At 51.3% G+C, this 14466-nt stretch overlaps 1 protein-coding gene across 2 annotated transcripts in view; it reads right to left on the bottom strand.

Moving 5' to 3' along the window:
* The window catches only part of SUFU (SUFU negative regulator of hedgehog signaling), a 99585-nt gene that overhangs the window by 19190 nt on the left and 65929 nt on the right, over window positions 1-14466 (bottom strand). For both annotated transcript variants that reach the window (XM_029080761.2, XM_029080760.2), the window contains exons 8-10: window positions 13995-14106; window positions 3856-3990; window positions 1459-1597 (exon numbers count right to left, since the gene is read on the bottom strand). In XM_029080761.2, coding sequence (XP_028936594.1) covers window positions 1459-1597; window positions 3856-3990; window positions 13995-14106 — 386 coding nt within the window. The remainder of the gene's footprint in view (window positions 1-1458; window positions 1598-3855; window positions 3991-13994; window positions 14107-14466) is intronic.

A 14466-nucleotide genomic window follows, 5' to 3' on the forward strand; every position in this document is an offset into this window, starting at 1 on the left:
GTTTGATTTATATTATGGGTTAGTTTGTGTGTGCTTTTGACTTTTTTTTTTCACAGAGGGTGGTTTTTGTTTTGTTTTTGGTGAGGACAGAGGGGCAAAGAAATTCTGCTGCAAGCAGAAATACATCTAGTTTATTTTCCAAGGAATACCGTCTCCTCCACGGCACCGGCCAACCCAACCTTTCATTTAGAGTTCTGTCTACCTCCAAACCACGCTCCCCTGGCCTCTTTCCCTTTCCTGTTGGGGTTGTTTAAGCTTCAAATGCCGCGATATTAACCCAATACCCTGTGGTTCTGCTCCGCTCTCGCCGCCCACCTCTCTGAGTTTTGGGCGGGTCCTTTTCCCTCGAGAGATGGGGCTCCATCCGGGGTGCACCCCCTGAACCAGCTCTGTGCCCCGGGAGGGGCCGACCTCAGTTCATGGACATTCAGGCCGCTTTCTGAACAGGTCTGCTCATTCGCTCTCCTCCTCCTGCCAGCCGGCTAGCGGCGCTGCAACCCCTCTGGGCAGCTCTGCCCCTGCCCGCATTGTGGCAAATCACTCAGGTGGAGCGGCCCTCCCCCCGAGCAACGCTGAGGGGTTGATGTGCAGGGTCGACCCTCTCGCTGCAGAAAGCGGGGGGCCCGGGGTGGAGCTGGGAGGTCTGGGTGGCCCACGGAACTGGGCGTCCCAGAAACTGGCTCCAGCCCACGCTGCTCCCACTTTAGGCTCTAATTTGGTTTTGTTCCTAAGCATCTGGCAGAGTGTGACTTCTGCCTGAACACATGACGCCTCCCAGACATCCCCTGCTTCCCTTCCCACCCAGGGCCTCACTTCCTTCAGCGAGTCAGGCGGCGGCGGAAAGTTTCCCTTTCCCAGATGACTCCCTTCTGGCCTTTCACAGGAGAGGCCCCAAAACGGTCCCTGGTGCAGGGCCTGTGGTGACTGAGGCACCGGAACAAAGTGGCAGGTAGGCTGGCCATTACAGTGGGGACAACAGGTAGTTGCAAGACCCTTAACTTCTCTGTGACTCAGTTACCTCATCTGTAAAAAAAGGGGGATTAAGACTGGGGGCTCTAAGACTGTAAACTCATCCTCTAGACTGCAAGGTCATTGTGGGAGGGGAACATGTTTACCAACTCTGTTGTACTGAACTCTCCCAAGTGCTCAGTAGAGTGCACTGCGCACCGTAAGTGCTCAAATACGATTGGTTGATAGATTCTTCAAATGGACTGTCCAACCTGATTAGATGTATCTGCCCCAGCACTTGGTACAGTGCTGGGTACATAGTAAGCACTTAACAAATAGCATTAAAAACGTCATTCCCCGCCCCACCCCGCCAAAAATAAACCACCTGCGAGGCACCTCATCAGAACACACATCGGCACTGTCCACTAGGGATGACAGAGGTTGGCAGAGGAGAGAGGAACCTGGGAATGCAGAAAGGGGTCAGGGTAGGAAGTAAGCAAGGCTTCTCACTTGTAACCAGGGTCCGTGCGCTGCGTAGGGATACTCCTCTGTGGCAAAAGCGCCTTCCACTCCGGTGGAAACAAACGTGATGGCTGTGTCCCCCGTAATACTTTTATAGGTAAAGTGCCGTCCGTGTAACAATCTGCCCCTGCAGAGAAAAAGCACAGGGTGAGTCAACAGGAAGGTCAGAGCCGAACCTGGGGACGCAGACAGGAAGACCCTGGCCTGTGCCTACGGGAGTCCTTCCAAGGGGCTGAGATACGCGCTCCTGCTCCTCCAAAGCCGTGATGACTATCTGCCAGCCAGAAAAGGTGGAAAAAGCTTCCTGTGGCCCCTCCGCCTGCAGAAGCCACGGTAGGAGTATTTTTTCCGCCATGAGGGGCCCCAGACAATCCCTTGTATATCCTAGGGGTGATCTGAGAGGCTGAAAGCATTCTATAAAAGTGACCCTTATTATTTGGCAGTAGGAGGGTATGGAAGATGGCCCCTACGTTATACGCAGAGTGATTTTCCCAAGTTCACTCAAAGTTGGCGAGAGCCAGGATTAGCTCTTAAGAGCCCCACAACATAGTACGTACCCCCTAACTCAATACTAGTCTCTCACTGGCCCTTTCAGGTACTGCCAGTTCACTGACTTTTCTGCTACATTTGGACCGGAATAACAAACTCCCATTTTGAATCAACTTGTCAGTACTGAGTTGGGAGCATTCTGGGCTTTTATAATGAATGGTTCAATAGAGAGTTATGCTGGCCTGTAAGCTCGTAAACGTGTCTGCTAGTTCTGTTGTCTTGAACTCTCCCAAGCACTTACTACAGTGTTTTGCAGAGTAAGCGTTCGATAAATACAACTGATTGATTGATTGGACAGCCCCAGCCGGCCACCGCAAACCTACAACGGGAAGGTCTAGTAGGGAAAGGGAAGCAACTGAAATAACAGGGAAATGAAGCACTGTGAGCTACCCTTCACCTGGCTCCTGGGGCCCAACCCGTGCCTAACACAACCAAGGTCAAACAGTAATGCCTAGAGGAAAAGCTCGAATCTGGGTTTCAGCTCAAGATGTTCAGAGGCTCTTCATCTTCCCGATCAATTGGCCAAGAAAACCTTTGCAGAGAAGGCTTTCTCCAGGGGAACCGGCCTGCCGTGGTAGTCCCTAGAGCTTGGGTTTCCAAATGCCCAAAGGGTGCCCAAGGTCTCGAGTTGCTGCAGGGAACTTCAGATTATACCCAACCCTTCTGCAGGCCCCTCCCATCCCCACGCCTGGCTGCCCGGCATCCACTGTGTCACTCTAATTCCGGGAGGGGCGAGCTCAGAAAATGCGATCCTCTTCTTCCATATCAACGTCACTGGGGCCTGGGAGTTATTCTCCCTGACTTCCCTGTCACGAACTTCAGGGACCAGACCTCAACTGCATCTGACTCGGTCCCACCGGGGGTCAGTGGGCCTGGGGGTGGAGGTCGAGCCAAAGGATCGGTATTCCTGGCAGGGCAGTCGGAGGCAGGAAAGACCACAGCCGGACCTCCCTCTACGGAGTCCGTTGAACTGGCGGCCCCTGGGGCGACCAACTCTAGATTTTGAAAACGGCCTTTTGGAGATGAAAGTCTTCAAGAAAGGAAGTCTCTTCAAGGCTTCCCAGAACTCCTTCCCCAAGGGCTAAGAGTCTCTCTCTCGGAAGATTTTATACATATACGGCCAGGGAACCACCCCGGGCAAGGCAGGGCCGACAGACAATTCTCCAGCCCGAAGTGTTTAGTACATCCAAACTGGGCCCGCCCGGATGGCGGCGAACTAGGACTCGTGAGTCTCCGGCCTCTCTCCTAAAACTCCCCGTTAGATGGCTGCCGGCGGGGAGGGTGTGGAGCACCGCCGAGGAACCGGGCCGGAGGCCAACAGCTCCGCTCCATCCTTCGCCCCAACGGCCCGGCTACGGAGTTCAGTCACTGCTCCCGGGGGCTTGGTTTGGCGGGGAATGAAGAGGAGAAAGTTTCCTTCCAAGTCTTCTCCCCTCAGCCTCTCAGCCCGCCCCCCCACCCCCGGCCCCACGCTCTCAGAGGCGTTCTCTTTTCCAAGAAGCGGCAGGCCCAGCCTGGCGACCGCATTAAGCTGGGCTCAGGATTCCCGGAACGCGGTTTCCAGGTCCTGGCGACCGGGGGCTCCCTCGCCCAGGGTTCCTCGGGCTCTCGCCTCCCCAGTTCAAGGCGGGACCGGCCGGGTGGGCGAGGGGCACCCTCACAGAGGCGACCGGGCGTGCCAAGGTTGGACTGTAGGTTGAGGACTCGGGACTGCATTGCTCACTGCAGCCGAGTGAGCCCCGCCCCCTGGAGGGCCAGAGGGGGCACCGCAGCCGCGCCGCGGACCGGAGAAGGGCAGAGCTGAAATGGGCTCCCTCCCCTCTGGCTTTCTCTCACCTTAGACAGAGCGGGATCAGTGCCCCAGACTCCTGGTTGAATTTCAGATGCACGCTCTCCAGCTGCCTTGTGCGGATTAGCTCGTGAGGAATGATAGCTGCCGAGCTCTCGCTCTCTAAACTGTCCTTGCGACTCCTAAGAGACAAACACGTGGATTTAGCCCGGGTTAGCACCCCCAGATTTCATTCCCACTACGGTGTGCCCGTGTGGGCGTGTGCGTGGGCACGAGGTGTCTGCCTGGCCATGGACCCCATCCCCACTAGGCTCAAATGCAGGGTCCCGGGAGGACCGGTGTTCAATCGGGCAACGGGAACAAAGGAGAAGAGAGAACTGCCCATTTGGATTTCACAACAACCTAAGACCCGGAGGCCGGTCGTGGGTCGTCCCATCTTGATCGGGCAAGAGCTTTCTGGAGTCCTGCTGCTGGGGTCTAAGGGCACACTCCCTAGAGCCGAGTTGGGCAGCAGCACACCGTGGGACCAAGCTCCAATGGGCTTCCATTCGCTCCCTGGGCTGCCGTGAAATCAGGTCTGGCCCAGCGGCAATCCAAAAATCTCCACCCTGGGAAGGAAATGGTTGGTGGAGGAAGAGAAAATGGGGCTCTCGGAGGGGAGCAATGGCAGGACCCTGCCTCCCACCCCCTTTGCTCCCCGCTGTTGGAAGCCGCCAGCCAATCTGGAGAACTTTTGCTGCCGAGTTCAATCTAAAAGGACAATGAGACTCCCTCCCGACCCCCATCAAACTCCCCAGTTTCCATCATTCCCATGGAGCTCAGCATGAGGTGCTTGTGCTGTGTGTGTGTGTGTGTGTCTCTCTCTCTCTCACTCTCAGTGGGCAGATGCCAGGAGTGAGATGCTAATGTCACAGTCCCTCTCCACCCCCCACCCCCAAACTGGGTCACCGGGTGTGTTTGCAAACTAACATTTGCTCTTTCAGATTCAGCTGCTTCGACTGACAACCTTTCAAAAGCATTTCAGCCGAGTCTGTGGGTTTCCCATTGACACCAACAAAAGGCCGGATTCCTAGTTTTGGACTGTGCGCCTCCGAACAATTACCCAAGTGTCCATCAAAATACTGGAAGAGACGTTCGATTCATTTACCATCCGGCCTGTTTGAGCCACACATGATTCTGGGACCCGTCGACTTGGGGAGGCCAGACGCCAGGTCCCTACATTTAAATGGAGCAAGTAGCATGCCGTACCAGGCAGGAAGTGTCTGGGGCCTCCAGACATGGTGCCAGGGGAGGGGCACAGGACTCAAAGACACAAAACTAGGAGGAGAACGGTAGCAGAATGCCCCAGAACCACATCCTAGAAGAATAATGTTTACCAGGAGTTGCAGCCCAAGAAGCAGCTTGACTTTTTCCCAGCTTTTTCTGGGAATGACACCACCACCTGGCTCATTCCCTAAGAAAGAGCCGTTTTAAAAACCGGAACTATCTAGCCTTCTCTCCCCCAACCTGCTGACCAGACCTATAAAACAGCCAAAGCATAAATGACCATGAGAATTCAAGACACCATAAGAGTGTCTCTTAGAGACACCGGGAGACTTGAGGGCAGGGACTGTGTCTACCTACTCCATTGGAGTACACTCTCCTAAACCCTTGTACAGTGCTCTGCATAGTGCTTGATAAATACCACAGATCAATTGATAAGACAAACCGCACGGTCCTCAGAAAGGGGCCTTCGGACTCCTTAAAGTGAACAGGAGAGATTAGAGATGCTCTCAGTTTCAGAAGAGAGCACAAAGATCCCCACAGTGCAATGCTTCAGGAGATGTCACATAGAAGAGGAGCACCACAGGCTGGATCCCAGAGTGTTCTTGGGCCAAGAACTTCTCGAAATCTTAGCCCCCCCGGGTTTGCTAAGACAGGTGAACCAAAGCAAAGATTAAAAGGCAAAAAGGGAAAGGGGTGACCAGGAGGAACCAAAACATCCAGGCTGTAGCTGGCAAGGTTCAAGCTGGAAGCAAAACTGCTTCAAGTCAGCGAAAGTCACCTTAGAAACTGCAGCAACACACTCACCCAGGAGGAGGACATCAAACCGAAATACAAACAGCTTTAAAGAAATGAAAAACAGCTTAATCATCTGAAGAATGAATGTGACATGGGCCTATATTTACACCTCCTACCAACCTTCAATCACTTGAAAATGCGTTTTAATCTTTTCTCTTAAAAATAATAATAATAAAAAAAACCACCCCAGAGTTCACAAAGTGCTCAATCTGCAATCCTTCTGACTGGGTATTTCCTGTGTGCTTCTACTCCTCTCGCGGGCGGCAACTCTGTCTTCTGCTGATTTGGTTTTTCTGGACACTGATGCAGAAGCATGAATTATTTGTGTGGGTTGGACAAGGTATTAAATCTGCAGCACATACAAGTTTGCAGCATTTTGCATGGTTGTCAGCTCCATCTTCAACAAAGAATAAAAAGCAGCTCACCGGCATGGTCTAATTATCCTGTTGACTTGCTTCCCTTTTCACCTCTCACAGCCCCCCTCAAGTTGCTACGGCAAAGAGGAGATGCCAGTGGAAAGCCTGAACTCTGAGGGGGCGCTTCTTCCAGAAGATACTCATCTGCACCCCAGAAAACCATGACCACACAGCACAGTCCAGATGATTCCAACCAAGCCCGCAGACCAGAGCTGGCTGGGCTACTGAACAGGTCAGGCTTGGGAATGGGCTGGCCTGGTTTCCTCATGAGGCATGACAACTGTGATATCATGGCACAGTCTCCCAAATGAGGTAGATACTTCACGTGTAGACACAACATGCATGCAGGACGCACTGAACATGAATGCATCTGCACCTTTCCCTCCGGACCCAGAAATCAAATAATCATAACTGCAGTACATGTGAAGCACTTACCATAATAATAATTGTAGTATTTATTAAACGCTTACTATGCGTCAGGAACCACGCTAAGCGTTAGGATGGATACAAGCAAATCAGGTTGGACACAGTCCCTGTCCCATGTGAGGCTCAAAGTCTAGATCCCCATTTTACAAATGAGGTAACTGAGGCAGAGAGAAGTGAAGTGATTTGCCCAAGGCCACAGAGCAGACAAGTGGCAAAGCCAAAATTAGGAACCCATTTCCTTGTGACTCCCAGGCCCGTGTTCTATCCATTATGCTACACCATGCATCAAGCCAGATACGGACCCTTTCCCATACGGGCCTCACAGACCAAGTAGGTGGGAATTGAATTGACAGATAAGAAACCTGAGGCCCAAAGAAGTTAAGCGACTTGCCAAAGGTCATATGGCAGGCAGGTGGTGGAGCTGGGATTAGAATCCAGGTCTTCTGATTCCCAGGCCTCTGCTTTTTCCACTCAGCAACACAGCTCCTCCTGGGATCATGCCCCACAGAGTAAGTCATAAGGACCTGGGTTCTAATCTCGGGTCAGCTACTTGTCTACTATGTGACCCTGGGCAAGTCACTTCATTTCTCTGTACCTCAGTTACCTCTCTGTAAAATGGGGATTAAGACTGTGAGCTCCATGTGGGACAGGGACTGTGTTCAACCTTAGTTTATGTCTACCCCAGCAACTAGAACAGTACTCGACACATAGTAAGCGCTTAACAAACACCATCATCATCATCATCCGGCAAGACACTCAAGTGCCTCAGAAACCTTTGCTGAGGGCGCCAGAAACACTAGTACAAGATGAGAGAACTGTACTAATTGCTTGGGAGAGTAAAATACAACAAAATTAGCATATACGATCCCTGACCGTAACAAGCTTACAGTCCAGAGGGTAAGTCAGACATTAATATGACTAATTTATAATGTATAATTTAACGATATGTACTTACGTGCTGAGGGGTTGGGGGTGGAGTGAATATCTAATGTCCAGAGGTCACAGACTGAAGTGCACAGATGATGCAGAAGGGAAAGCAAGCCGGGAAAAAGAGGGCTTAATCGGGGAAGGCCTCTTGGAGATGTGACCTTAGTAAATGCTTTGAAGATGGAGTGAACGGTGGTCTGGTGTATATGGAGTGGGAGGGAGTTCCAGACTAGGAGGAAGGTGTGGGAAAGGGGTCAAAGGTGTGGGAAAGGGGTCAGCGGCGAGGTGGATGAGATCAGGGCACATTGAGTAAGCTGGCACTAGCAGAGTGGAGTGCGCAGGATAGGCTGTAGTGGTCTCCTGGACCAGGTCAAAATATCTCCATTCCCCCACATCAGGTCTCTTGCCCTTCCAATTCAGACAGGGAAACCAAGGGGATCAGTTTTTTCTCCATGGAAGAAGCCTGCAACTCTTTCCTTTTGTCTTTCCGAGGCACTGAGTCACTTCCCCTCTTTAGATCTCACCTTCAAGCCTTCCTTTGCTCTCTCAGGGATGAGTGACTCACTCTTGAAGTGTTGGGTGACACTAAGCATGAAAAATTTCAACAGAAATAAACTAGATTGTTAAACGCAAATACGGTGACAGTATTTTGACTGAGAAGTCAAATGTACTGAAACTTAGACACCAAGAGTTGGTGACCACTCTGATCAACCCCATATAAAAGACTGTGGGCATCATGAGCACTGTCTTTCTTTGAGCCATGCCAGCTGCAAACTTCCAGACCCTCCTACCTTTAGCTGCCTGAAGATAGGCACCACCTATTTTGGGAGATGGTTAAGCGGTGTGGTGACAACACAGTTTGAGCCTCCAGACCAGAAGTAAAGGTTTACAAAGCTGTAGCACTGCCCAGCCTTCTCCCGTCAGCTGGGAGGCCTAGAATCCCCACAGATGCCGCACCCATTTCTATCAGCATCGGTTTTGAGCTACACTCCACATCAAAGGGCTTTGGGAATCGTGACAGCGAAGTGCTAGAATGACGTCAATCTCCCAGCAACAAAACCATGTTCCCCTCCTCACGGCTGCACTGGGTGGGACATGGAGAGGAGAATGGATATGTCAACAGGATGCCCAAACAGCTGCTTGAAAGGGGAGCTGATGTTGGGCAATCAAAAGCAAAGGGGGAGAGAGGAAGAGTTTTCAGGACTCAGGAAAACCAAGTCTCAGACAATGCTGACCCTCAACCAGTAACTGGGAGTCAAGAGCCCCACGGAGACCAACACCGGGCCCTGCAATCAGGAAAGGAGCAGCTGCTTTTGAGCAGAATCTTTGTCTGGATCCTGAAATGAGGAGGCAAAAGTGAAAATGGTACCCGGAGCTGCAAATACCACATGGGACAATATAAGGGGCAGTTTGGGTGTGAGGGTTGCGACTGCACATTTCAGTCACACTTGCACTCATAGATAAATTTCACTGTCAATGTCTTCAAACATGAAGGACAACCATTCCGCCCCTCTCAGTCTCTCATCTTGCTGAATCCTGTTGGTTCTTCCTTCATAGCTTTTCTATAATTCGTCCTTCCTCTCCTTTCAAATGGCCACCATTTGTAATATCCTGGCTTGACTACTGCATTAGCCTCCTCGCTGACCTCCCTGACTCTAATCTCTCCCCTACTCAGTCCGCATTTCACTCAGTTGCCTGAATCACTGTTCTAAAATGTCGTCCAGCTCAAGAGTCTACATTCCTCAAAACTCTTCTGATGGCTGCCCATCACCCTAGGCCTCAAGCAGAAACTCCCCGACTGTTGGCTTTACAGCACTCACTCAGCAATCTCCCTTTAGCTTATTCACTCTCTTCTCCCATGACACCCCAGCTCGGACTCTTCATTCCTCTCATGCCGACCTATTTACTGTGCCTCAATCTTATCTCGCGCCACCGACCTCTCACTCCCACTCTCCCCCTCATCTATACCCCTTCTGGGCCTGCTGATGAACCAGTTCTTTCTCTCGGCCTCGCCTCTACTCAGTGGGGGCAATGTTTTACCTTTGTAAAAGGTGTGAGGCATGGTGATAAATCCTGTATCTCAGGCAGAGTGCCACAGGGATTTAAAACACAGCTCCCCAAAGCTTTATTTACCACACCCGAGAGAAGATTTTAGTAATTTCAATCTGACAGCTGAGAAGCCCCAAGTACTTTATCGTCACCAGAAATCCTTGGCTTTTCCCTTTCCACCCCCATCTCTACCACACACGTGTACTCACAGTAAGGCCAGCCTAGAGCATCAGACCCAGTCATTTGGTGGGGAAGAAGAGGAGCAGGGAACTAAAGGGACTTGCCCAGTGAGTCATTGGCAGGGTTAAGACTGGATCCCGGAATTCTGACTCAAACTTCCAGCTCACACTGCTTCTGGCTTTTCTCTTTTGAGAATCTCAAACTTCCAACTGCAATGCACCTGATTATTGAGGAGGATTAGGGAATGGAGGTTGGGTGGGGGGAAGGCTAGAGGGCCCAAGGAGTCTGCCTCTGATCGAGAAATAACATCAAATGACCTCAAATAAGGAGCACGTTTACGCTTTGGCTTTCTCATCACACCTGAGAAATGGAAGGATTGAAGACTTGAGTTTTTGACTGCGCTCCTCTACACATTTCTGCTTTGCATTCTTCAGACCCTCATTCCAGCAAGCAGGCAGGCAGGCTGCAGGGAGGGTCCAGGGTACTACTTGAGGGTTTTCTCACATAAGCTGGAAACACTGGCCTAGAAGTCTGAAGAGGCACTTCTCCTAACATTGGAGGGGGGACCCGGGAAGGAAACAGGGAACTCTGGGATCTCGGAAAGCAGGAAGTAAGACAAACAGGAAGAGAGGAAACGGCAGCTTCAGATTTAGGACTTCACATACCGTGGCATAGTATATGCCGGCCAAAGTCCACTTCAGGACTAGCTACAATTTGCTTATTTCAAAAAAAACAACCTGAGGCAAGTTCCAAGTCAGAGTTGAAACTGCTCTTAGAACCACCCATGAACCCCCATGGTGCTCAGGTGAGGGAGGCGGGGGAACCGTCCCTACTCTCCAGGCTGAGAACTCCAGGCCCGGCTTCTCCCGGGAGCTCCCAATTTGCTGTTCTCTTCGAGCCCTGGCTGCCCCTTTCCAAACTACCAGGAGGGAGACAGCTTGGGAGGAATATATTAACCGCTGTTTCGGGCCTGGGCGGGCTCTCTGGAGGGTTCCTCCTCGGCCCGAGGGACTTACTGCACAGCAGCTGGGGCACTGCTGAGTGCTGGATTTGCCCTGGCTGCTGAGACCACTGTATTGGTCAGGGTTTCTGCCCGGCTGTGACAGGGCCCCTTGGAAATGTGACCCCAGCCTCTCTTCTGGTCCTGGGTCACCTTTGGACACTTGAGTTCTGGGGTTTGGCTTGGCCCAGACCCAGGAGCCTCCAATCCACAGAGGCCTCTAGGATACAGGTCCCTGCCTCACAACAGTGGAATTCTGACTTAATGAAAAGCCAAAATGCACGATTTAATTTTACTCTCCTTCGCAGAGAAGCACCGGACCTCTCGGAAGCCAGTGTACTTTGGGATGGATTTCTCCCATCGTAACTGCTTTTTTTTTTTCAGAATAAGGTCCGGGCCTCAAGTGAGCACTGGGCATATTAAGATCCCGGTCTCTCCCAGGTATTCTCATTTCCCGGGCTCACTGTTCCGTGGGCTAACAGGACCAGGGAGGTGGAGAATGGAAGAAATCATTTTCCAGCTCTTTCCGACAAATCGGCCTCTGCTGGATTTGTACTGGGAACACCCAGCAACAGGGAGAACTAATCCAAAGCACTGTGGTTCTCTGCAGGTTGCAAACGTCAGCACTGGGGGAGATTTTGGTGCGTAATCCCCCGGACTCCCTGGCAGTGTGAATCTGAGACTCAGACAGCGCAGATTATCACGTGTTAAGAACAGTCATGACCTCCTCTACACCCCTAGATCGACTCAGCAAGTCCGTTTCAATGCCCGCCTTAAAGAAATCCAGAGCAGAATCCCTGCACTCCAGTCTGCAGTGACCCCTACGGTCTGCCTGAGAGCAGGGCTTTCACCTTATGGAGCTAAGTTTTCAGACACCGTGAAATAGGATTCAAAGCCTGTAAGTGAAGGAGGGAGAGAGAGAATGAATGAAAAGATCTTGGAAGCGGTCTAAGGACAGCAGTAATCCTGTGGGCAGGAGGGAGAAGAGAAAGGGTAACAGGGGGCATGGTTGTGAGCATAACACGGGGGAGATTCCAGGAACACCCCTAAAAAAACTATTAACAGCCTGAGCCTTGGAAAAATGACCCAATGCCTGAGGCAGATAAACCTTCATGAAAGTTTTAGCCATGGGGCTCAGGTCTCGAACGAAACATTAGCAACAGCACTTTTGGGTCAGGATTCTGTCCCCGGGGTGGCAACAAAAGATGTGCACAGAAACTGTGGGCACTGGTGCCTTCTCGAACACCTAAAATCTTGGTTAGAGACGTCCCATCTAACACCCCTCACGTTTCTCTCTTCGATCCTTGTTTTTCCTCTTAAGTAACTCCATTACGGACCTCTTTTCTAACCCCCGCCCCTTGAACCTACTGATATTTTCAGTCTGCACAACTTCCTGTGGTAATGAATTCCATATGTTTACCACCCACTGTGTGAAGAAGTGTTTCCTCTTGTTTGTTTTGAAGCTACCAGTTCCAAGCTTCAATGGATGCCCCCTCACTCTGGTGGTGTGGGATTTGGTCAACAACAGTGTTGGTTCGTCCCTTCACACCCTTCATGATTTTGTTACTTTTCAAGCCTTTCCCCTCTTAAGCCTTCTTTCAGTCTTAACTCCCCTACCCCACTCCGCCACTAACGTTCCCTTCATTATGGATCTCTCATCCATGAAACTTATCCAAACCTTCCTTGATATTTTCAGCCTGCTCAACTTCCTACCACTTCCTGTGGTGAAGTCCATATGCTTGCCACCTGCTGGGTGAAAAAGTGTTTCCTTTTCTTTTGAACCTACCATTTTCAAACTTCATTAGGTCTCCCCTCCAACCCCCACCCCTCATCCTGGTGTTGTGGAATTTGGTGATCACAAACCTGTTTCCCCCCTGCCACCCCTTTCATCATTTGGTACAATACATTTATGACCCATTTCAGCCTGCATCTCTCCTAGGTACAGCACCCTAATCTTTTCAGGAAGTCCTCACATGGCAACTCCTCCTTCAGCCAGAGCTGAAAGGCTCCTTAAAACTCAGAGCGATAGAAGAATCAGTTTGCAAGCCGTGTTTCTGGCCACTGGGCTGCAGCTGCCCTAAACTGGTCCTTCTCTGTCTCCGATATCACCCCACCTTTTGTCCCTTCCTGGGAGTTACTATTTATTCAACTTCTTGGCTGCAAAGCACGGCCATCTCCACTCTTGACAGGGCCCCTCCTCCTGCTTTCTGTTTTGCCGGACCCTGAAAGGAGCAAAGGATAGCAAGTGACGGCGAGAGGCCAGGCTCCCCATCACTGATTTTCAGATGGCAGGCGAGAACCCCAAAGGAAAATGCCTGTTTTTGCCCTGGCTGCCTGAGCTGGGTAGAAGAAACTAAGTGATATAACTCGGTGATAACTACCAGAGTGGCCTATGGGCAGAACGCCCCGCTGCTCAGGGCAGGGGTGGATTGGGGGCCCAGACCATATACATACGGGAAATGGCTGACTACACAGAAGGCAGCATAGACTGGAAGAGGATTTCCCGCTCCCCCCGCCCCACCCCCAAGAGCCTGGACGAGGCAGGAACAAATGCTCCAGCTCCCAAAAGTGGTACAGACAGCAGCAGAGCAGTTTATCGGTGGGTCAGGCGGGAAAGCTGTGGGGCGGCGGATATCGGCGGGAGAACAGGCTCCAGGAAGGAAAGGCCACCACAGCTGTGGCTATGATAAGGAAAGGAGAAACGCTCAGTACAATGGCTGCAGTCAAGGCTGGAAGGCCCCAAATTTGACTTCCCCCCCGAACCTGGCCTCATGTCAGTGAAGAGAGCCCATGTAAATATTTTCACATGTTTATCCTAACACCTCACGTACTCTCTAGGGGCTTTTTTTTCCTACAACTGACAAATTTCTTCCCCCAGAAGTCCCAGACACCCATGATTCACTGAAGACCATGAACTGTTTCTGTCCTTGGTGGTCCTGCGTGTGAGTCGGATGGCAGAGCCTGGGGTGAGACAACCCACGTGGCATCAGAGCTAAAACTCTTGGAAAGTAGACCAGATCCTCATCTACGTGGGGTGGTTGGTGGTGGGGAAGGAAGGAGGAGATGGAAAAACAGGGAGAGAAGTACGGCACCACCAGCCCCAAATCTCCAAGAGAAGGAAACTTACGGTGCCCGGTCGTGGTTCAAGCCGTTCTGCCGCTGGGTGCTGATTGGAGGTAGGACAGGCTTGCTGTTAATCTCGAGTCCTCTCCGCAAGGTCTCCCTGATCTGTTCCGTGTCTGCAATGACAGCCTCCATTTAGTGCCACTTTGGGAAGCACCGATCAAACTAGAGCAGAGAATCTAGGAAGGGTGTTGGATAAGTGGACAGAGCTCAGGCCTGGGAGTCACAAGAACCTAGGTTCTAATCTCAGCTCTGCCACTTACCTGCTGTGAGAACTTGGGCAAATCACTTAACTTCTCTGTGCCTCAGTTCCCTTATCTGCAAAATGGAGATTCAATACCTGTTCCCTCTCCTACCTAGACTGTGAGCCCCATGTGGGATCTGATCATCTTGTACCTACCCCAGCACTTAGTACGACGTTTAACATAGTAAGCACCTAACAAATACCACAGTAATAACAATAATGGTTACTGTTA

This window comes from Ornithorhynchus anatinus, chromosome 16 (assembly GCF_004115215.2).
Source record: "Ornithorhynchus anatinus isolate Pmale09 chromosome 16, mOrnAna1.pri.v4, whole genome shotgun sequence".
Taxonomy (NCBI): domain Eukaryota; kingdom Metazoa; phylum Chordata; class Mammalia; order Monotremata; family Ornithorhynchidae; genus Ornithorhynchus; species Ornithorhynchus anatinus.